Below are 21,181 nucleotides of genomic sequence, written 5' to 3' on the forward strand. Positions count from 1 at the left end.
TGACAGTGGCCTCTTCTTCGAGATTACCACGGACTTCGGTCGCGCGACCATTTGAAGGGGCCACGGTTTTCACAGCGTGGCCCTGGCCATAAAACGTGTTGCCTGGCAAGTTTGAAGTTGCGGATAGTGACTATCCGCAAATCGTTTTATCACGTGACCACATTAACACCTTTCTCAGTTGGCGTTCTTCTCCATCAATACGACTTCGACAAGAGTTTAGTAAACATGGCTCTCTGTGGATCCAGGGTGGGCTCTGATTCTCTATGTTTGCAGGATGATGCAATGTTTGTAGAGCGCCTCTGCCTTCTGATCCAGTCACTCGTTTCTCGGCTACATCAGCGTGGAGATTGCCAGCCATTTCTTCTGGCTTCCCAACTGTGGCAACTGGCCAACGGAATAACGCATATTGCAGAGCAATATGCTCGCGACCACATTTCTTATTCTTTGTCAGACACTGACTATGCAGGTGAAGTTCGGATTTCCGACTGTTTCTCCACACCCTCGTCCGATGACATGACGTGTGTGCCGTCAGATGTAATGCCACCTCCATTCGTTCCCACGGTGGATTGCTATGAACTTGGAAATGCTGCTTCTCGCGACCCGCCAGCAGCCGTGAAGACCGTTGGTGACGAGTAAGTGTAGCGAGAATTATGGGGAATCCAGCTGATAGAGAGTACAGAGGTGCAGAGTGCGACGAGACACCAACAGCACAAAGCGGAAACACCAGTGATAGCGCTGCCACCCAAGACGACCATGCTCCCGAGCAGCTTGAAGACAAATACTCACCAGATGCACCACCTAGAGTGCCTAGCAGCAACTGTGTCCCAGTTGCACTGCATTCACGCCCAGATTCAGTGCTGACGAGCAAGATGGCGCACAATAGCACGGAAATGACTGCTTCCGGTGGCCTGTCGGCCCTTCCCAGCAAGCTGAAAAGAAACTCTGACTCCAAGGCCGATGGTAAGAGCTCACGGCCTAGAAAAAGGCGGCCCAAAGTTTCGGCCAAGGCAGACCAGCCTACCGAAATGCTTGAGCTCTGTACGGTACTCGCACCTATCCCACACAAGATCTTCGAGCCGGACGAGGTCTACCGCGTCTTGGTTCGGCGAATTGAAGCGAAGCATCATCAAAAAGTGCCATTGTTGGTCCGACTGTTTTTTGCGGTCGCGAGTCCCCTGGCCTTCAAGCAGCTAGCCGAGGCCTGCGAGGCTGCTCGCGAGCGCCATGACCTGATAGCGCCATGTTCTGCAGATGATGCAATGCTGATGAAAGCGCTAGATGCGTTAGATTCCGGGACCACGATCCGTGCGATTCTCCGTCGATTCTTCCTGGTCCAGCTGCTGGGTCGCCGACTTGAATGCGAGAAGGAGTATAAAGGTCGACGGTCGGCTAGGGTAGCGGCTCAGCAGAGCCTCGGGGGATCGACCAGAGCCGACTCCAGCGCCTTCCGGGATCTGCTAACGATGTTCTATCCCCACCTCAAAGTGCCAGACAGGAGAAATCCGTCGGCGGACGATAGTGAGTATCTTGAAAAGCACACGAGGCTGAAGAATCGGCTCAACTCTGCACGGAATTGGTACCTGCTACAGGAGAAGTTTAAATCGGGAATTCTTGCTCTTGTTCCATGTGGTGAATTGCGTATCGGGACCGACAAGTTCGTCGCCACAAAGGCCATACAGTACTATGATATTTAAGTTACTGACATTCACCAGGTTTGAAAAATTGCCAAGCGAGTTATTCACAATCTTTTTAGATGTTCTGTATGAATACAGGGGCGCCTTCCTCCAAGAGGTCGGTCATCTGATGTCCCAGAATATCGAGGATATCCTATACGGACACGACATTGGGGTCAAATATGAGTTTGAACATGTGGACAGGACATCTCTCCTGCAAGAGTCAATGGACTCACATCGCATCATTGGCTTTTGCCAACCAGTTAATTTGTCAGACTAAAGCAGATAATCGATTCTGACAGCGGACTAGATATCTGCAGCGTGCATTTATTATAGGAAGGCCAATGAGGTACCTATGTGAACGTTTAACTTGCTCGGAGGTAAGAAATAATTCGTTAAAGCCAATCTACCTCTAGAATTCAAGCTACTGCGTATCTATTTTTCAATATTCAAAAAGGATGTTGCTGCACCTACTTGTATAATGCTTAATAAGAGAAAACAGAGTAGGCAATCTGAACAAATGCAGAATTAAATATAAAATGCAAAAATGCAAAATGTAAAAAATGCAAATTGCTAAAATTGCAGGAGTTCAGATATGCAAAACATGCATGCATCAATGTGCCAAGAAATGGCCAAGTCCTACGGGACGCAGGTGACGCCAAGACTAGGCGCTGCTAAGCTTTAGTTAGCTGTCAAGAAGGGCATGCCGTCTTCTAGGTGGTATGACACCTACTGAGAACAGTCAGTATTCTGTTATCATCGGTCAAATTTAAAATATATTAAAATCCCTGAGAAACGGTCTATGACAGGAGAAGTCTCAGCATTAAAAAAGTAGCAGTAGTAGTCTGGCAGGGTTTTAGCAGACAGCTAAACTACCTATCCGCCGTGATAGATTACTAGTATATATAATTGAGCTAGTCGTCTACTAGTCCCCCATTCTGGTAGAATCTGTTTACCTTGGCAGCAAATGGACTGCGATGGAAACTTTTTTAGTTCGTTGTAAATTACAACCGAACTCCGGTTTACTAAGCCGATTATGGCTAACATAATCCATCACCGAGCAGATCTATATATATATTATATCACCGAGCGTAAAATGCAAGAGGTAGTTAAACATTGCTTATCACAGCTGTCTTCTAGCAGTCAGCTCTTTTAGATGTTCAGTCATTCTAGCAATATTTACTAGATGGACAGAGAAGGCCATGACAAAGGTGTTCTACGACAAGAGCAGTTCCATGACAAGAGCGGTTCCAAGACTAGAGCTGTTCCACCAAAAGAGTTGTTCCACCACAAGGGCTGTTCTACAACTAAAGCGGTTCCAAGACTAGAGCTGTTCCACGGCTAGAGCTGTTCCACCACAAGGGCTGTTCTACAACTAGAGCGGTTCCAAGACTAGAGCGGTTCCAAGACTAGAGCTGTTCCACCACAAGTGCTGTTCTACAACTAGAGCTGTTCTACGACTAGAGTTGTTCTACTACAAGGGCCGGTTCCACAGCTAGAGCTGTTCCACGACTAATGAATCTAAAACAATGGTTAGGCTACAAGCAGAGAATTTAGCAGAATGAAGATAGATATATAGGGCTACAGGGAAGCAGCATGAACTTTGAAATGTACCCTTAATGACTACGTAATTTTCATCAAGCTAGCTTACTTTATCTTCTTTTCTTACCCATCCCGGAAAGCATGGAGTTGTCATCTGATTCGGGCGAGATTTTTTTTAATAAAGTGTTTATATGTACAGTATTTTGAAAGGGTAAAAATACCGAAGTGCAGAAATCCAGAAGTGAAGATACAACAAAATTTAAAAGGGCAGAAATCTAGTTCCCCGATTATCAGCATTCGCGTGACAGCACTGCGCAAAAGAAAAGTGAGGTCCCAACCTCGGGGTGAAATGACGCCGACGTTCACGTGTCAACACAGCGCCAAAAGAACGACGACGTCCTAACCTCAGGTGTAGCTTCCACACAACTTTACTAGCAGTCACCATTTTGCTAGTAGTTCACATTACTACGTTGTGAGCCTGTTTTAAACCGGTGATACGGATGGATAACGAGTCGAAACCTGTGAGGGCCACGATTTTGGATCGCGAAACTGTGGCCTGCGATCCGAAATCATGGTCTGACATTGCAAGCGCGGCAACAAAACAACCAATCGCTCGAAATAATATTTCTACAGAAGTGCCCTTTTGAAAAGCTCCTTTTGGCTCAAGGGCAATGGGATGACATCGACACCACGAGGCCACGATTTCGAGAGATGTGGCCGTGGCTACGTTCTGCTCGTGGCCCAAGAAGGGATCCATTTTGGGCCTGCAGTCGTTTTTCCTGTGCGATCCATCTTCAGCACCCCGTCCGTTTTGTTCCTCTCTCTCAAGATGTATAAATGCCGTCGGCTTCGTTCGCGATCAGGCGCTGACGTGTACATCTCTACATTCTTTCTTTCCCCTAAGATTTCTATTTCTCCTTCATTACAAACTTTATTCTTGTTCTTGCAGTCGAGGATGGCCGTCCAGCGCTTCCGATTTGTAGAAGGTAAATCGGCCAGGGCATCTTACCGTCGGTTGAAGTTGGGGCGGCCGCAGCTTACCCCCGAGGACTACCACGCGAGGGATGCCGCGCGAGTGGCTCGGTTCCTGGTCACCGGCAAAAAGTATGCCGATGCCACAACCAAGGCTGTCGACCGTGTGCAGAGATTTTGGGATCGGTAAGCCCTGCTGCGATGCGTAGGAGATCAAGCTGATGTTGTTTTCCATAGCTTTTGTGCTTTCATGGGGGTTGACAGCAACTCCTATCTCACCGCATGCGCAGGAGAGAACTTTAGACGCTATGCCGACTGGAGATTGAGCCAGTTCAATGTCACAAAGCAGAGCACCATCTGGGTGGAGTGGAAATTCCTCCGACTGCTCTACAAGAGAGTCGCTGGAAAGAAGATGGATGAGATCGTTGGGGAGCAAGTCAGCGAGGTGAGTCCCACCTCCCCATCCCAGGCCTCTAGTTCCCGTATCTGACTTGCCTTTACCTTGCGTGTAGTTTATCCTGGGTCCGTTGACGGATGAATACAATCTGGACCTCTCGGTCGAATGCAAGCCCACCCTCAGTGTTGAGGATCTGCTGTCCGTCCTCCATTACCACTGGTGCTTGGACACGGCGGCGGTCCCGCACGAGCGGTATACAGTGCAGCTGCCGCTGCTGATGCTGATGACCGCTTACACATCCTCTCGTCCAGGTGCGCTCACCGAGAGCGGCTGCGTCCGGGGCTCCAACGACGCTCTGCGATACCGGGATGTGGTGCTCCGTGTCATCCCCAACCCGGAGGAACTGGAGCGTCACGTTCTGGTCATGGAGGTGACTCTGATGTTTATGAAGGGAAAGAGAAACAAATCCCAGCCGTACATCCCCTCCCCGTACTGCCGGCGTCACGCCTGGCTTGGCCGTATGGCTGTATTGACCTCTCCGCTTAGGACAACCTACATATTCCACGAGCGGGACGACAACCCGGCTCTGTGTCCGATCTCGCATTTTCTTTCGCTGGCGCTCGCGGATCGAGCCTTTGAGGCACAGGGTATCAACACTCCGGAGGATATCTTTCGTATCGAGGTTCCCCCTTACCGGAACAGCTTACAGCTGAGGTGGAGACCCGAGATGCTTGATATACCTATCTTTCGCCGCACCTACCACACCGCACACGGAGTGCGCATCTCGCCCGATCGTGCATTACCGTACGATGCGTTCAATCAGTACCTTCAGCGGCTGGGTCGCAACTCGGGACTCGAAGAGCCACTGACTCCTTACTGCATCAGGAGGGCCACGGCAAATGCGGTGGACGGTAAGCTGCTGGTTGAGCCTCCATATTCCCAGTCGGCGCGTGCTAACACTTGACACTTGAGGATAGATGTCGCAACGGCAGCAGAGCGGAACCAGGTGCTGGGCCATTCCCGGGCTGACATCTTTGAACGCTATTACCTCTCACAGAAGGTGAAACGCGATGTGCAGTCCGCGTATCTTGGATGTCCGGCGCGCGAGTCGGTCATCCGCGCTGTCGGAATGATGAGCTTGACGCGGGACCCGAGGGTCCCCAAGGAGCTGACTGACGAGCAGAAGGCCGCAATCGAACATGATCCCCATCTTGCTGAACTCAACCGCCAGAAGCAGGACCTGGTAAGTGATATAAGATACCAATACGGATCGGTCCCCAAGGCCCAGGGTACAGAACTCCACGCCCAGCATAGCAAGCTTGAAAAAACTATTCAGAGTGAGAGGCGATTCTTGAGGAAACTTGCGCGTGACAACATCCGGGAGGACTTTTTTGCCAAGATCGACACCATCGAGATCGAACGTCAGCTTCTTGGACTGTCGCTCACCGACGATCTCAAGGTGGAAGATTCCGTCGCTCAGTTTACCTGTGTCGAACGAGCCCGACTTGCACGCAGTCTCTTTCGATCTCTCGGTAGCTCCGCTGCGGAGGAGGATAAACCCCACCGTCATCGGATGCAGGTAATCCATGACTGGACCGCGCTCTGTGGCCTGCAAGGGATCCCTTACAAGCAGGGGGATCCACCTCGCGAACTCGTAGGGTTGAAAGAGGAGGCCAGCCCGATAGACGGTGATATGACCCCTATCGTCTGTCCGGCGACCCAGTGCCTCTTTTGCCTTGGGAACGAACAGCGGGCAACTAATTCAAGGCCGTATTCATTCTCGCGTCCAGATAAGCTTCGGAGGCATGTGTATGATTGCCATCTCCGCTTTCTTGCCTCAGATGCTTGTTTTCCATGTCCCCATCCGGCCTGCTCAGAGAATCTGTGGGGCATCACACATTTCAAAGACCATGCTGCTTTGATACACAAAATATACCTTTGAGCTGTGTGCAATGTTACCTGTAGGTTCCTGTAGTGGAGTAGCTGTGGCAGCCAAAAGACACCGCGAGGACGTTCGTCACTCTAGGTGAGGCGTAAGTTCTGTGTTAGTTGGATAGAACCGTCCATAATAGATAGATTATCTCAAATAGAAGGTCATTGCAGCAGGGATGATTTTTGTTCCATATTAGGTAACTTTACATAGACTAAAGATAGTCCTCCGGTATAACATTGGAGGTACGGAAAACGCAGTACGGATTATGCCTCTTTAAAATCCTTGAAAGACAATCCAACAATACATCTTGAAATCAAATAAGGTTGTAAAATGGGCGTGAAATGAAGAGATGACTAAAAGAATACGCATAAGAGGAGCATCTCCCGAGAAACAATCTAGTAACCCCTAATAAGACTACCCATAAAAGACGGAACAATCCGGCCCGGCGTGATTCGTAACAATTAGGTTGCGAAATACTCCTGGTCCTTATTCTAACTTTAACTTTTCCGTGAAAAGTCATATCGAAAACGGTCCATCCAAGAATCCATTCGGAAGTCATCCATAGCAAAAAGCTGACTCTCGCTGTCCTATTGTGAAGTGTCTCCAAGAGGGACATCTCCCTGCCGTTCTTCGTTACCCGCTCCCCGCTTCTATATCGACCGAAATCATGAACGCCTCTGAACAGCATACACGCGATGGCCATCCCAGCCGGTTGTCTGATACGTACGTTATACGAAAGTTCGCGAGCGCAGATGATGATGATGACGATAACACATGCTACATATGCTTTGAAGGTTGGAAAGCTGGTGATGAAATGGTCAGGCTTCGATGTTGTAACCACTGGCTGCACGACGATTGCCTGTCAGCGTCGACACTGGACGGCCTGTGCCCCACTTGCCGGATTGATCTCACTTCATTCAATGATGAGATAGTCCTCATAAATGCAGCTGATGCGGGTGATGTCCAGAAAGTGAAAGAGCAGTTGGAAAAGAACACCAATTGCTCAGCACAAAACTTTCTATGTAGGACCGCGTTGCATTCGGCAGCTCTACGCAATCACAAGGCTGTGGCGGAGATATTATTGGACTGTGGAGCGGACACATCCATCGTCGAATACAAAAAGCAGACTCCATTGCACATAGACTCTAGCAGCTTCTCTCTCGGGATTGCTATTCTTCTGGTGAAAAGAGGGGCCGATATAGGTGCTCGAGATGGCGGAGGAATGACGCCACTTCATCTGGCATATCAATGTGGCATGCCGGACACGATCCGATATCTACTTGAGAAGGGGGCCGATCCAAATGCCAAAGATGTTTATGGCTTTACTCCGGAGATGCTTCGTCCTGATGTTGTTGAATACTTGACCAATGTGCCAATCATTCAAGCATTCGAAAAGGCTATTGATGATATTAAAGCTACAGAAGCATAGTTCTACCGGGTTCGTTGGTTGATTCTTGACATCAAGGTGTTAGACCCTAAATATTTTGGTAGCACACTCTCTGTTCTAAGTATGCTTTAGGCCCTAGGCCAGTCGACGTCGAGAGCCTATTCTAGCGAGAACGGTGCGCGCTAGGGTGTCGTAAATGGGAAAGAAAGATTATATATATATATATGTATGTATATGGACCGATATGTAACGTGCGCAAGACATAAAGAATTCTCCAGAGTATATTTCCCCCTCCCCATCCTTCCTTGTTCCAGGGCAGCCAGTAGTCGTCGATCTGCGCTTCTACTGCTCATCCTGCACAGGAATGGACATGAGAAAGTCGAGCTGCTAGTGGCAAAGAAGGAAGTGGAAGTGAATTCAAAAGATAACTATGGATGGACACCGCTATACTGGGCAGCATGGAATGGGCATGAGAAAGTCATTGAGCAGCTGAATCCATGGCGATGACCACATACTTACGCACTATGCCGGACACAGTCTCTTTCTCTCGTCCCCAGGCACATTGTTCGGAATCTATTACCTTGATCCGATGGAGGTAGGAGTTCAGCCTGTCTGTACCTAACTGGCTCAAAATCAAGGCTTCTTTTCCCGTCAAGTTGCCGTAGATACGATTTATGCTCGGGTCCACGTCCCCTCATCACTAAGAAGCTTCCTGCGTGCAATCCTTGGAACTGTAGATTTCACCTTGAACGGTGCATCTGGCAATGTCTCTGGCATGTTCTTCCCATTGAGTGCCTTTGCCTTCTGGTCTGCTTTGTCTAGTATTGAGAACTATCTGGGAGAGTATGTAGGAGAATACAGTCACAAGAAAATAGTATTACTGTGTGTTTTATTTAACCAACAGAGAGGCTCCAGCCACTTTGAATTGCATAACTAAAAAGAGGTCGGCTAGGAAAGCAGTGTCTAGACAGGTAGGGACAGTAGTGATTCTTTCACCAAAGGGGAGTTTGTCTTAGGAGCAGGGAGGGTTTGTAAAAGAGCGACGGGGAAGGATTGGTGAGGAGAATGAGACCTCTGAAAGACGAAATGTCTGCCTGTCCCTCTTCATGAATTGTGAGGTCTGCAATGTTCGGGGGACCATGCTCTCCAAGACGCTTAATAAATCTCACAACCAGCAAACCAGGGGTGCTCCAACGCTTCGCGCGCTGTTGCCCGCTTTTGAGGATCCAAGTTCGTCATTCTCCGGATGAGATCCTTGAACTCGTCGTCGGTGACACTCGGCCACTCTGAGAATGGCTTGTAGGAATGATAATCTGCCACCCGATCATCCCAAAGAAATCCCAGAACCTGGCAGTTGACTTCCTCGTCACCAACGTGTGTCATGAGTCCATTCAATCCTTCTCGATCTCCAAAAAAAGAAACTTGACGTTGCAGGCGAATGACGTGAGGGAATGCACCCTGCGATTCGTGTTTCTGTAAATCCTCATCGGCTCCGAAGATGACTTGTCCGAGCATAGCATAGATGCACTGAGCAGGTTAGCTGGATAGAGCCTTCTCTCAAGGGGGCGGTAACCTACCACGGCTGCGAAGGAAAAGACGTCAGAAGGCTTGTTAAGCTCGCCCTTGAAGTGGCCCTCTGGACTGCGCCAGCTATCATTGCCAGCTAACATCCCTTTAATGCACCTCCCTTTAGGGAGATAAGCTGCATTTTCGAGATCGATGATCTGAACCTGCTCAACAATTGGCTCTGGACCAGTACCGCGGTAGTTGACCATGATATTGTCAGGTTTGATATCTGGAAGCAATTAGTTCTAGATTATGGAACTGAAGAGCGCTTACTTCACCTAAATGGACAATATCATGGCTGTGCAGCTCAGCAATCCCTCGCAAGCTGGCTTTTAGGATCTGCTTCCTGGCTTGCATGGATATTTGCTTTCTAACAAGACTCAGAAAGTCATCATTCATGTACCTGTACACGAATATTCGCTGATCCGGAATTGTGTCATGGGGTAGCCGTAGAAATGGACTTTCAGGAAGCCGCGGGCGTATGTCCTCATTAAAGCTTGAGAAAATGGCCTTGGGAATGTCCTTCAAGACGAATTTGCCTTGTCCGGATCTGGAGCATTGTCAGTTCAACAAGCTGCGCTACATGATGGGGCGGGTATGCTCGCACGTTGCCAACCAAACGCGACCGAGATGTGGTCTCTCCTGAATCAGTTGCTTGAAGAGATAGCGACGTCCAGCAGCACCGATCAATTCACTGGGTGGAGGTGCCATATTCGCCCCAAAATGTGTGAGAGGTTGAGATTTTTGACAAGAGATGTAGCGAAAATACTCGACCAACGTAGGTTTCGTCGCTGTCTGTTTTGGCCCGGATTATGCACTAGCCATTTAGGTAAACAACACGGAAGGAATGAATTAAAAACGAAAGATTAGACCCCGCGCGAGGGTAGGTGCTTGGAGGTTGGTTTCGGCACTTGCCAAGACTCCTTGCCATGCGGCCTGGTTATATCACGTGACTTGTAGGTAGATTGGACCAGCGTCCAGCAATACAGTCCTCAGACTTCCAACAGGCGATGGTGGGACACGTGCCATAGGGGTGAGTTGGATTACCTAACACGAAGGGGAGCTAGGCCATCATTTAGTTTCAAACCTCCGTTATAACTATGGAAAATCTCATCTCAACCTCGAGCTCTGTGTACAGTACAATCACGCGTAGCTAACGATCGTATTTTTTTTCATCTTATCTAGCTAGCTACCCCGAGACCATCCAATTCGTGCCAGCATCAATCATCACATACTTTCTTGCCGCCCTGGCTTCTTGTCCTTCCCTTGCCGACGAATAATCCAAGTTTCCCCAGCACCATCGCTGTCCTTCACTTATAGTAGTGCTTCGATGCAACGACTTTTTCATCCTTGTCGAGCTCGAATACGGTGAAATGCCTTGCGGGATCGCTTTGGCTCGGATGCTCCGCCTCCCTGGAAAATCTGTAAGAGAAGAGACTTTAACAGCTGTTGGACACAGGACTCACTTCATGGCCACTTTGACGGTCTCGGGCTTCAGAGTGTCTTTGTACTTTTCAGCAACCGTAGTGAACTCGTTTTGGATGGTCTGGGAAAGAAACGTGCGTTCCCAAGTGTCGGTCTTCGTGACGTATGCGACGGCGATTTGTTTTCCGGCAGAGGTAGTGATATTCTTGATGGCTTGGCAGGCTCTGTACATTGTGGCTAAGGCTTCCAGCGGATAGCTGTAAAGAGACGATTCAAGGCAAATGCGGTTGTGAAGGATTATTGAGTAAGGATAGTCAGTTAGATAGAGTTGCAGAAGTGAACATCGCATGGCTGGCAGACTAGGTCTATTTATGCTTAAAAAATGCGATAGGACTAAGCGCCGCAACGCTGGTCTGATGCAGAGGACGCACTCCTCCATTGTTACCTGGCACCCAATACTTTGCTCCGCCTCTTGCTCTGCCTCGCACCAAGTTATGCGCCGGCACGGTGAGGATATAATGCCAAGGAAGGGTTCATTGGCTCCAACCAACAGCCACTGAGATCCTGGTAAGGTACCAACACCAACAGGGTTATGTGATTCATCTCTTCAAATATTGTCTCCAATAATCAAGCTGCTAGTGGTGAAATGTGGTGAAATCGTATTGGTTGCTGTCTAGGCAACACTGGCACTGTGCCGCTGCTAGGCTTGAAGATGGGCAAATGGCACAGCATAGATCATAAGATGGAACCATGAGTCACAAGCACAGGAGGCCCGAACGCACTGACAAACATAGGCCGCAGTTCCTTCAGCATGGTCCACACATTTGCTGCGGTCAGAGGAGTTCGTGATAGCTCCTCGTGTTGCGCAGCCATAACGCTTGTTGGGCTAATAGTGGAGGATGAGTAGATTTGGTTGGCGAAGCTATTCCTGCGCATATGGAGTTGCCAAGGAAATAATTGGATGTGAGGCTTCTACTTCGAAGGTGACTCACTCTTAGGAGGCAGCGTCAAGGAATGAAGACCCCGCTAAAAGATTGTAGACAAATGTTGATCCCTCATGGGGAATACCTAGCGAGCTGGACTAGCAATGAAAACAGGCTATGTGGTGTTAGTATGTTTCAGCCTTATGGACTGAGAGGCTACTAATTGGTTCAACGATTGAGAGAGGTACGGGTGGTGACCTACAATTTAGCCATGGTAGCGCGTGTCAATGATGGGTTAGCCAAATCTTCGACAGGTTGTCCCAGAATTCTGGTGGTGGAAAACCGGTTAAATGATCGAGCTTCTGCCTTTTTGATTCGTCGAGAATATGTAGTTTGAGTAATAGAGAGGCAAAAAATAAGTGAATGGACGATGTTTCCGACATTGGGAATTCGGGAGTCGCGGCCTTTAAATCCCTCTGATGCCTCTGACGGAAGCACACAGAACCAAAACCAATGACCCGGCAGAATGGCCGACAGGAGAGGATGACTGGCGCATAGCGCCATTGGCAGCGTCGGACGAACTCGGAGCCCCTGAAAGGGTTTTGGGTTGTCACGCTTGGAGGTTATCCTATTCGTTTACGGCCTCGCGATGATGCACGAACAGGTTGCATATGCAGGCAGTGCTGCCATGAATTTCTCGAGGGGCGGTTATCCTGGCCGAATCAGAAGCTTTGTCGTCGGCCAAAAGAGGCAGGTGAGAATCCCCAGCAGCCTTGGGAATTAATGCTGCTGCTGCGCCGCATCGCATGTTTCCCTGTGTGTGATTAGAACCCTTGGGGGAAGCCACCAAACTCATAGAGCAAATGTGATAACGCATATCACTTGGATGATTAGGTGCCATCAAGGGAGCGCAGCGCGGGAGGTGGTAGCAGACTCAAAAACAAGGCAAAGGGCGATTCTGCGCACAAGCCCACACTGGGCCAAGCCTTTTGTCGGGACGCAGTATGCGCATCGTGATAGTGTTAGGGGCAAGTGAGGTGAAACGAGGATGAAGGATGTCAATTTTAGCTGGTCATCGGAGTGGCTGCGGTGGAGCAGCGGCGGCGGCAACGTTACGACAATTGATTGGAAGATCTCGGTCCCGTAGCCTCCGCGCTAATCCCTTACTGGTTAGCTAGCTGACCATTTGGAAACAAAGATTCGAGCACCACTCCTGCCTGAAGATCCCAGATCATTTTGCTCCAACCGCTCACGAGCATGGCATTTCGCTCCTTATAAATCAAACAATAAGTAAGCGGATATCACGCTCCCGTCAAACACCCAGCATTCGTACTAGAGGCAACATGGCTGGGCTGTTCCGCCTCGGGCAACTTCTTAAAGGGAAAAGAGGCTGCTACACCATAACCAAGGAGGTCCAGAGTTTTTTACTCAGGAAAGTGGACTTCATGGGCTGTATGGAAAATCCGAGAAATGATCACCACGCTAAACGGGCCAGTATGATGCTAAGCCAAATTTGATTTTTTTTACTAACTAGGGGAAGTGACGCCAAGACGTGGGGTTTACTGAGATCACGGCTTGGCGTGCTCCTGGCCCTGATAATACGGGCCGAAAGCTTTATTGACCCAAGTCACGTCTTGGCGTCCTTCTGGTCCGGACCGTGCTGGGCGGAAAAAGGTTGCTGCTGAAGATGCTAGAAAACATCGAAAGCGAGATAGATCAGTTACCGCTGGCTGCGGTGACTCGGTCGATGTCGAGAAGTGTGGTAAACGACGGGGAACAGCCGAATGTGGAGCCCCGAACCGAGGATGCAACGTGTATCAACTTTAATTCAACGACGCGCCAGTATGCGACCCAACCAAAAGCGCAGAAACCGACACGCAAGCGGAAGAAAACCGACTCCCTCACGGCCGTCCAGCTAAATGGCACCCCAAACATTGAATTCACAGGCAACAGCGATGGACGCCCGAACAAACTTGACGAAATTGCATGGCTTGTAACCGAGCTGAAAGGAATAATTGCACAACAAGGCCAGGTTGTGGAGACTCTCAAAACAAGCGTGTGAAGAGTTAAAAGCAGACCAGAAAGAGTTATCAGGCAAACTCGAGCTTAAAGATGAGATACTGCTTTGAGAACCCAGGTGACACATAACCGGATCACTCCAACAGCGGAACGAATGGCGAATCCTCAACCCCTCCACTGGCTCCAACGCCCGCGTCTACAAAAGTCGACAGGAAAGACCCCCCGCTCTGCGTCCGTATCAGTGCGGCACAGGCTTCCGACCCCATGGACTATGGAGGATCCCTCACAAGATATCTCCCCGTGGAAGAGGTCAAAGCGAGGGTCACAGACGCCCTACAAAAGAATACGCCAACCGAAGGAGTCGAGATCATCGGGGTAGGAACCACAAAAACAGGGTACATCATCCGCTTCCGGGATGAAGCCTCCGAAGACACTGCCAGCGTGAACGAGGGGTGGCTCCGGAACCTGGGAAACCAAACAAAGCTGGTTAGACCCAGATTTGGTGTGGTAGTACACCGGACACCCACACATGAAGTCGCACTGAGGACAAACCACAAAGCATGAAGAAGATAACAGAGGAAAATGAGCTCGCCCGAAAGGGATACAAGATAGAAGAAATCGCATGGCTCAAGAAGAGGGAATCCACGCTGGGCGCGTCGGCGTCACTTGGAATATGGTTCGACAGTGCGGAAGCTGCCGAATGGGCGGTAAACAATGGAACGGTGTTTGGACATCGATATATAGGCAGCATTGAGGCATATCAGATCAAGAAGAAACGATGCCAGAGATGCCTGGCCTTTGGCCACCTGGCCTGGAACTGCAAAGAGAGACTACGATGTGGTTTCTGCACGCGAGAGCACAACACAGCTAACTGCCCTCGAGAATCGACTCCTAAATGCGCAGACTGCGCAGAACGCCACCCGACAGGAGCAACAGAGTGCAAATCGAGAGCCAATATCACCAGCCTTCAATGTTAACACAAAAACTACGGATTTTACAACTAAACGCCAACAAAAACGTCCGACCATGGAAGCACTCCTCAATGACCGCAAAATTGGAGACTTGGAGGTGCTACTCGTACAAGAACCCCCCTTCACATATTATACAACACCAATACAACACACACACTGGAGGGTGTTTCAAACATCATGCACTGAAACACACGCCACGGGGCGCAGTCCAATATACGTCAACAAGCGCGTATCAACCTCGGCATACCGGCAGAGGCGATGCCACAGCCCAGATGTCACAGCAATCGAGCTCCAAATAGGAGAAAGCCAGATCTTGATTTTCTCCACATACATCCCACCATTCGACCCGGCAGACAACCCGATACACCAGACCTTAAACGAAATCAGCCGGACAATCCGACTCTCACCCGCAACCATGTTGATCATCGCAGGGGATTTCAACCGACATCATCAGATGTGGGGTGGAATCCAGGTGAACCGAAGACGAGCCCGAGACACCGGGAGCCTCCTGGACTTCATACAGGCTCAAGAACTCCATAGCTGTCTCCCATCTGGTACTGCCACCTACTGGTCAGCGAGCCACCCAGGCACACACTCCACACTCGACCTCACACTCAGTAACGTCCCACATCAGTTACTCAAATGCCATCCCTACCAAGACAACTATGGCTCCGACCACCTAGCGATCTACTCGGAATGGGATCTGCAACTGAAACAGAAAGATCCAAGCCAGCCACGCAGACTTTTTGACCAAGCGAACTGGGAAGAAATTGGCAAAGCTGTAGAGAAGGCGAACCATATACCGTGGATCGAATCAACAGCTCAGCTGGATGCAATAGTTGGCAGATTAATCACAACGACAACAGCAGAAATAGACAAGCACACCCCGCACGCAAGACCATCTCCCTACGCCAAACGCTGGTTCAGCCGAGACCTGAAAATACAGCAGTCCGAGTGCAACGGACGCCGAAGGAGGTGGCAGGCCAGTTGCGTTGAGCGGGGAAGCGACCACCCAACCCCCAAGCCCTACACCTGGACGCGCTGCGGAAGCGCAGGGAATGGACTCGAACAATAGAGAAAGCCAAGCGAGAACACTGGAAAGAATTCCTCGACAAAGCGAGTGCGGGCAACCACCTTTGGAAAGCAGCAGGATACATCTGCCCCTCAGACAATTATGCCAACATTCCTCCCCTGGTGGTGGAGGACACTGAATATGCAGACAACAAAGACAAAGCTCAAATACTACTGAAAAGTTTCTTTCCTCCAGCTACATCCTCACCGAGAGAACCCCCCACCCCCACCCGGGAGGAACTGCCCTGGGAGCCGATCACGGAGGAAGAGATCCTGGCAACACTGGCGAGGACCAAAAGCAAATCAGCCCCCGGGAATGACAGTCTCCCAGCATTAGTGTGGAAGAATCTGTGGAAATACCTGTCGAAACTCATACATCAGATCTTCGAAGCATCAATCAGACTGGGACACTACCCAACAAGATGGAAGACTGCGGTGATTATAGTACTGCGGAAACCGGGGAAACCGGACTACTCGGTCCCTGGAGCATACCGCCCGATCTCACTCCTCAACACACTGGGAAAGGTTCTGGAGGGAGTGATCGCGAAACGCCTTACATACTACACAGAGAAATATAACCTCCTCCCAAACGCACAAATCGGAGCCAGACCAGGCAGAACTACGGAACAGGCACTTCTAGTTCTGGCCAGCGCCATCGACCAGGCCCGGAAACGCGGTAGGGTCCTGACCCTAGTCTCCTTTGATATCAAAGGGGCCTTCAATGGGGTAAATAAAGACACATTGGAGGCCAGGCTCAGAGAGATGGGAATCCCTCAGATAGCACGAAGATGGGTCCAAAGCTTCATGGAAAACAGGTCCGCCAATATCAAATTCGACGATTTCAGCACCGAGGTAGCCTCGCTTCCTAACGCTGGCCTTGCCCAAGGATCTCCCCTCTCCCCAATCCTCTTCACCATCTTCAACTCGGACCTGGTCGACCAACCGGTAGACCATAACGGAGGCGCATCCGCCTTTATAGATGATTATTTCCGCTGGAGAACCGGACCAAACGCAGAAAGTAATCTGCAAAAGATCCAACAGATAGATGTCCCTAGAATCGAAGAATGGGCGAGACGGACTGGCTCACGGTTCTCGGCCGAGAAGATGGAGCTGATCCATTTCACCGGAAGAAAAAGAGACCAAACAACGGGGTCCATCATGATGAATGGACACACCATCTCACCATCACCAGAGGTCAAGCTCTTGGGAGTATACTTTGACCAGGAACCAAATTGGAAAACACACACACAATATATGGTCAAGAGGGCCACCAACACATGTGTCGCCATCGGACGCCTGTCCCACCTACGGCCAGAACAAATGAGGCAGCTCTACACTGCCTGTGTAGTCCCTAAATTGACATACGCCTCCACGGTATGGTACAACCCCTTAAAGGGAGCCACACAAGTCAAGGCTCTCACCAAGGTCCAGCGAACGGCCCTGATCAGGATCCTGTCCACATTCCGAACGGTGGCAACACAAACTCTTGAAATGGAGGCGCACATCCCCCCCATACGCGCCCGGCTGCGACAGCGAGCCCGGGATGTTGTCATCAGCCTCCGCACACTCCCACAATCTCACCCGATACATGGGCCCCTCAGGAGGGCCATGGCAGGTGCAACCTGCAATGGAAACAGATGTTACTACCCACTAGAGGACACGATGAGAATGTTCCACAGGGAGGAGCTGGAACCAATAGAGATAATCGACCCATGCCCCCCGGAACCATGGCAGAAGCCAGTATTCAAAGGCATCTACCTCGACTCCGACAGGGCCAGAGCCATTGAGAGAGCTACGAAAATAATGGAGAACCCAACCAAGGCAGTCTTCACCGATGCCGCAAAGGAGAATTCGGCGCTTGGAGCAGCGGCGCTGATCATGGACGAATCATACCACATCCAGTATGGCATACAAGTTGGTGTTGGGCGGGAAAAGCACTGGACTGTCACAACGGCTGAGCTGCTAGCGATATACCATGGACTCTACCTGGTATGGAGATCTCACTCAAGTGAGGGGACACCGACCCCCCACCAGCGCCACACATACACCATCCTCAGCGACTCCCGTACCGCTCTTCGAGCCATCGCAAACTCCTCAAAACAAGTCGGAGGACAGATAGTCCAGAACATTCTGCACACAACAAAAGAGCTGAGATCCATAGGCGTAGACCTCTGCCTCCAGTGGGTACCAGGACACAGTGGAATCAAGGGAAATGAAATGGCCGACCAGCTCGCTAAGCAGTCAATCAACCCAAACCCAACGCGTGGTTTCCCAAAGCCTGCCTCACACCTTAGGGAAGCCAGCCGCAACAGCACCACACAGGAGTGGAGAGATGAATGGTCCTCAACGGCAAAGGGGACTCACCTGCGGAAGATAGACGCAGCCCTCCCGGGCCAACATACCCGCCGTCTATATGCCACCCTTCCAAGGCCTCGAGCAAGACTCCTGGCGCAACTCAGAACGGGCCACTCATGGCTGAATGAATTCCGAAACCGAATAAAATACGCTGACGACAACAAATGTGAATGTGGAGCAAAAGAATCGGTCCATCACGTCCTAGTAGACTGCCCGAGACTGCAGCAACAACGTCGGGTTCTGCGACAAAAGATTGGGGACAGGTTCAACAATATATCCCTGATGCTAGGGGGTAAACCACCAAACTGGACAATAAATGGGACGGAATGGAAAATCAGTAGAGGGGACCTCGATGCGATCCTAGACTTCGCTGAGAGCTCGGAAAGATTCCAAGGCAGAGACAACTAGAGTAGATCAGCCACAGGCCCTGACGAGGCATTAAGATCGTGCATGTAATTAGACTAGAAAGGATAGATGAGAGTAGCAGTAATAGTGGTAGCCTGCATATCCCGATGAGGGAGAGGTCAGGGTAGCTGATCCAATCAATCAATCAATCAATCAATGCTGGGCGGTATTTTTTTTTTGGCCTTTTTTTCCAATCCTTCGGGTCCATTCCTGCGTTGGGTTTTCATGTTTGCGTGTAAGTCTTTAGTGATCGGGTCATCCTTGCCTCGCGTTGCGCAGCTAGCCTGCCATCGCCTTCGGCTCCGGTTGCACTCTGCTTGCTTTGGTTTTAGATCTGGCGTGAACCATCATTTGGAGTATGGGCATGGTCTAGCGATAGAGGTGATTGTCTACTTCTTATTGGTGGGCCGTATCTCTGCCGGCCATCCACTTTACTACCGCAAACTTATCGGTCACCCGTAACTACTACCGCAAACTTATCTGTATATTTCATGCCTTACTTCCTAGCATACATTGCTATAATGCTGGGCTTACCTCAACGAAGCTGGCAATTCTCATTCTGTACCGACGAGTCCTTGTCTATAATCGAATGAAGATCGCCACCACCATTGCCATGGTGGTTGTTGTGCTGTATTTTATTTCAACGATTATTTCAAGAATCCTCTTGTGCATACCAGTGCAGGCGTATTGGGATATTAGAATTAAGGTACGAGCATCATTTATTCGGGCGTACTCAAAATATGAGGCTTTTTACTGAACCATCGTCAATTCGCAGAATAAAAAATGCGTCAACCAATATGCGTATGACCCCAACTCTGGCTATCTGTTTGCCTCGTCCTAACTGCTAAAGCGCACTTTTCTCTAATGCTGGAATATTGCGACCGACTTTACCGTCCTCCTCTTTCCGATACCTTACATTTGGAAACTCCGTATACCCAAGAAACAGAGGATTTCCTTGCTTATAGTTCTATCGCTAGGTGCCTTGTAAGTGTAACCCGTCGATTTCGGTTTTATTTCTCCCCATTTTGGATTCCTCAAAAAATCAGGGGTTAAAAATCCCATGCTCCATCCAAATCAAACCACAGACTCACGAAGCAACAAAATTATAGCACATGCCTAATGTCCATTCTTCGTCTACACGCTTTATACATCTTATCCAAATCCAAAGACCGGTCCTGGGACGGAGTATCATCGGGCTACTGGTCCGCCATTGAGCTCAATATGAGCATAACCTGTGCCTGCCTCCCTGTTCTGAAGCCCCTCGTTTCCCGCTTCGCTCCCCGCCTCCTGTCCAATGACAATACTCCAGTTGACCAAATACCCTCGGAGGTAGAGAATTTCGCGGTAATTGTGTTTAACTGTAACGATCATCCTGAGACTTGTTCCCTTCCCTGCGACTGTATGGTGCCATTTTCATCACCCAGCTCATCCTCAAAGGCGTGGCCTCTTATCTACGCTTCCGCCCCTAAGGTTTGACCACCCCATGCACCCTCAAAAGCGTGGTGCCTTCCCTCTTGCAAAAACAACGCCGAGCCTGATTCGGACTGCAGCTCTTCCAGCTCGCTTATATGTCCGGCTCGCTTATAAAGTATGTTATTTATTTTAGAATTGAGAGAACTTTCAAATCAATGCACCTCCCTCGCCCTCCTCAAGATGCTTCGACATGGCCGGGCCGGTGTGCCCATGGAAGTCATGGGTCTCATGCTTGGAGACTTTGTAAATGAATTTACCGTTAGAGTCGTCGATGTATTCGCCATGCCTCAGAGCGATACCGGTGTCAGCGTCGAAGCTGTCGATCCCGTCTTTCAGACCAAAATGATGGAGATGCTACTACTTTCAGTGGTTAGAGAGGTGTTTAATCCAATAATGAAGGCCTTTTGAATACCGCGCTGACTTTGCAAGAATCTACGGACGAGGGGATAGGCACTTAAAGCAGTAACTTAAGCAATAACAATAGAAATGATTCTGAACTTCACAATAAATAAAATGGGTTAATGAAAACGATGGTGAAGTCGGGTTACAGAAGGTCAAGAGAGCATCACCACACGTGGATATTATTTTCTTCTATTCTCCAGCTCTGAATCTTCGTATCTGGGTACCAATTAGAAAGAGAAATCTAATATAGACAAGCGCCAGTACGACGGGTGCCTCTCGTCCTTGTAACCTCAATCCATTCTGTCACGCATGGACAAGGTTTTGCCGCCTCTATGAAAATAGTAACCAGCGTTGAAACTTGACCCATAGAAGGAGCCACAAGGATAGACGGGCAATGAGGAGGACACATTATCCTATCCACCAATTAATTGCTGGAAAAGAAAAGTACTTTTTCTCCTTCCACCAACACCGCATCAAGAGCTGACCTTCTCAGTCTTTTTGACGGCATCATTGGCCATTGGTTCACGCGAGGCTGAATTCAGGCCACATGGCAAGTTCTGATTCGCTCATCACTCCCCCTGGTCCCCCATGCACATTAGCAACAAGGGCATATCGCTCCTTATTATATTGTGAAGTCTTCTGCAGGCGGTTCAGAACGCCTGAGGTC

At 49.7% G+C, this 21,181-nt stretch overlaps 8 protein-coding genes across 8 annotated transcripts; 4 read left to right on the forward strand and 4 right to left on the reverse strand.

Moving 5' to 3' along the window:
• Window positions 1-225: 225 nt before the first annotated feature.
• Window positions 226-2,034, forward strand: HCAG_05345 (predicted protein; the record flags this gene model as incomplete). Its single annotated transcript, XM_001539828.1, has 4 exons — window positions 226-632; window positions 680-1,654; window positions 1,713-1,943; window positions 2,010-2,034. 4 exons carry the CDS (start codon window positions 226-228, stop codon window positions 2,032-2,034), a joined length of 1,638 nt encoding a protein of 545 aa, XP_001539878.1.
• A 2,136-nt stretch (window positions 2,035-4,170) lies between these two features.
• HCAG_05346 (predicted protein) lies at window positions 4,171-6,526 on the forward strand (the record flags this gene model as incomplete). The annotated part of the gene is made up of 4 exons (XM_001539829.1): window positions 4,171-4,373; window positions 4,425-4,632; window positions 4,700-5,495; window positions 5,562-6,526. The coding sequence occupies 4 exons, from the start codon at window positions 4,171-4,173 to the stop codon at window positions 6,524-6,526; spliced, it is 2,172 nt and encodes a 723-aa protein (XP_001539879.1).
• Window positions 6,527-9,059: 2,533 nt separating this feature from the next.
• Window positions 9,060-10,181, reverse strand: HCAG_05347 (predicted protein; the record flags this gene model as incomplete). Its single annotated transcript, XM_001539830.1, has 4 exons — window positions 9,060-9,362; window positions 9,482-9,699; window positions 9,749-10,020; window positions 10,078-10,181. The coding sequence occupies 4 exons, from the start codon at window positions 10,179-10,181 to the stop codon at window positions 9,060-9,062; spliced, it is 897 nt and encodes a 298-aa protein (XP_001539880.1).
• Window positions 10,182-10,780: 599 nt separating this feature from the next.
• Window positions 10,781-11,127, reverse strand: HCAG_05348 (predicted protein; the record flags this gene model as incomplete). The annotated part of the gene is made up of 2 exons (XM_001539831.1): window positions 10,781-10,883; window positions 10,937-11,127. The coding sequence occupies 2 exons, from the start codon at window positions 11,125-11,127 to the stop codon at window positions 10,781-10,783; spliced, it is 294 nt and encodes a 97-aa protein (XP_001539881.1).
• Window positions 11,128-13,161: 2,034 nt separating this feature from the next.
• On the forward strand, window positions 13,162-15,883 carry HCAG_05349 (predicted protein; the record flags this gene model as incomplete). The annotated part of the gene is made up of 5 exons (XM_001539832.1): window positions 13,162-13,312; window positions 13,765-13,876; window positions 13,984-14,323; window positions 14,425-14,544; window positions 14,741-15,883. The coding sequence occupies 5 exons, from the start codon at window positions 13,162-13,164 to the stop codon at window positions 15,881-15,883; spliced, it is 1,866 nt and encodes a 621-aa protein (XP_001539882.1).
• Window positions 15,884-16,301: 418 nt separating this feature from the next.
• Window positions 16,302-18,642, forward strand: HCAG_05350 (predicted protein; the record flags this gene model as incomplete). Its single annotated transcript, XM_001539833.1, has 2 exons — window positions 16,302-16,404; window positions 16,448-18,642. 2 exons carry the CDS (start codon window positions 16,302-16,304, stop codon window positions 18,640-18,642), a joined length of 2,298 nt encoding a protein of 765 aa, XP_001539883.1.
• A 1,185-nt stretch (window positions 18,643-19,827) lies between these two features.
• HCAG_05351 (predicted protein) lies at window positions 19,828-20,010 on the reverse strand (the record flags this gene model as incomplete). Its single annotated transcript, XM_001539834.1, has 1 exon — window positions 19,828-20,010. The coding sequence occupies one exon, from the start codon at window positions 20,008-20,010 to the stop codon at window positions 19,828-19,830; it is 183 nt and encodes a 60-aa protein (XP_001539884.1).
• Window positions 20,011-20,259: 249 nt separating this feature from the next.
• HCAG_05352 (predicted protein) lies at window positions 20,260-21,032 on the reverse strand (the record flags this gene model as incomplete). Its single annotated transcript, XM_001539835.1, has 3 exons — window positions 20,260-20,441; window positions 20,661-20,703; window positions 21,000-21,032. 3 exons carry the CDS (start codon window positions 21,030-21,032, stop codon window positions 20,260-20,262), a joined length of 258 nt encoding a protein of 85 aa, XP_001539885.1.
• Window positions 21,033-21,181: the final 149 nt, after the last annotated feature.

Source organism: Histoplasma capsulatum, genomic scaffold (assembly GCF_000149585.1).
Source record: "Histoplasma capsulatum NAm1 scaffold_5 genomic scaffold, whole genome shotgun sequence".
Lineage (NCBI taxonomy): Eukaryota > Fungi > Ascomycota > Eurotiomycetes > Onygenales > Ajellomycetaceae > Histoplasma > Histoplasma mississippiense.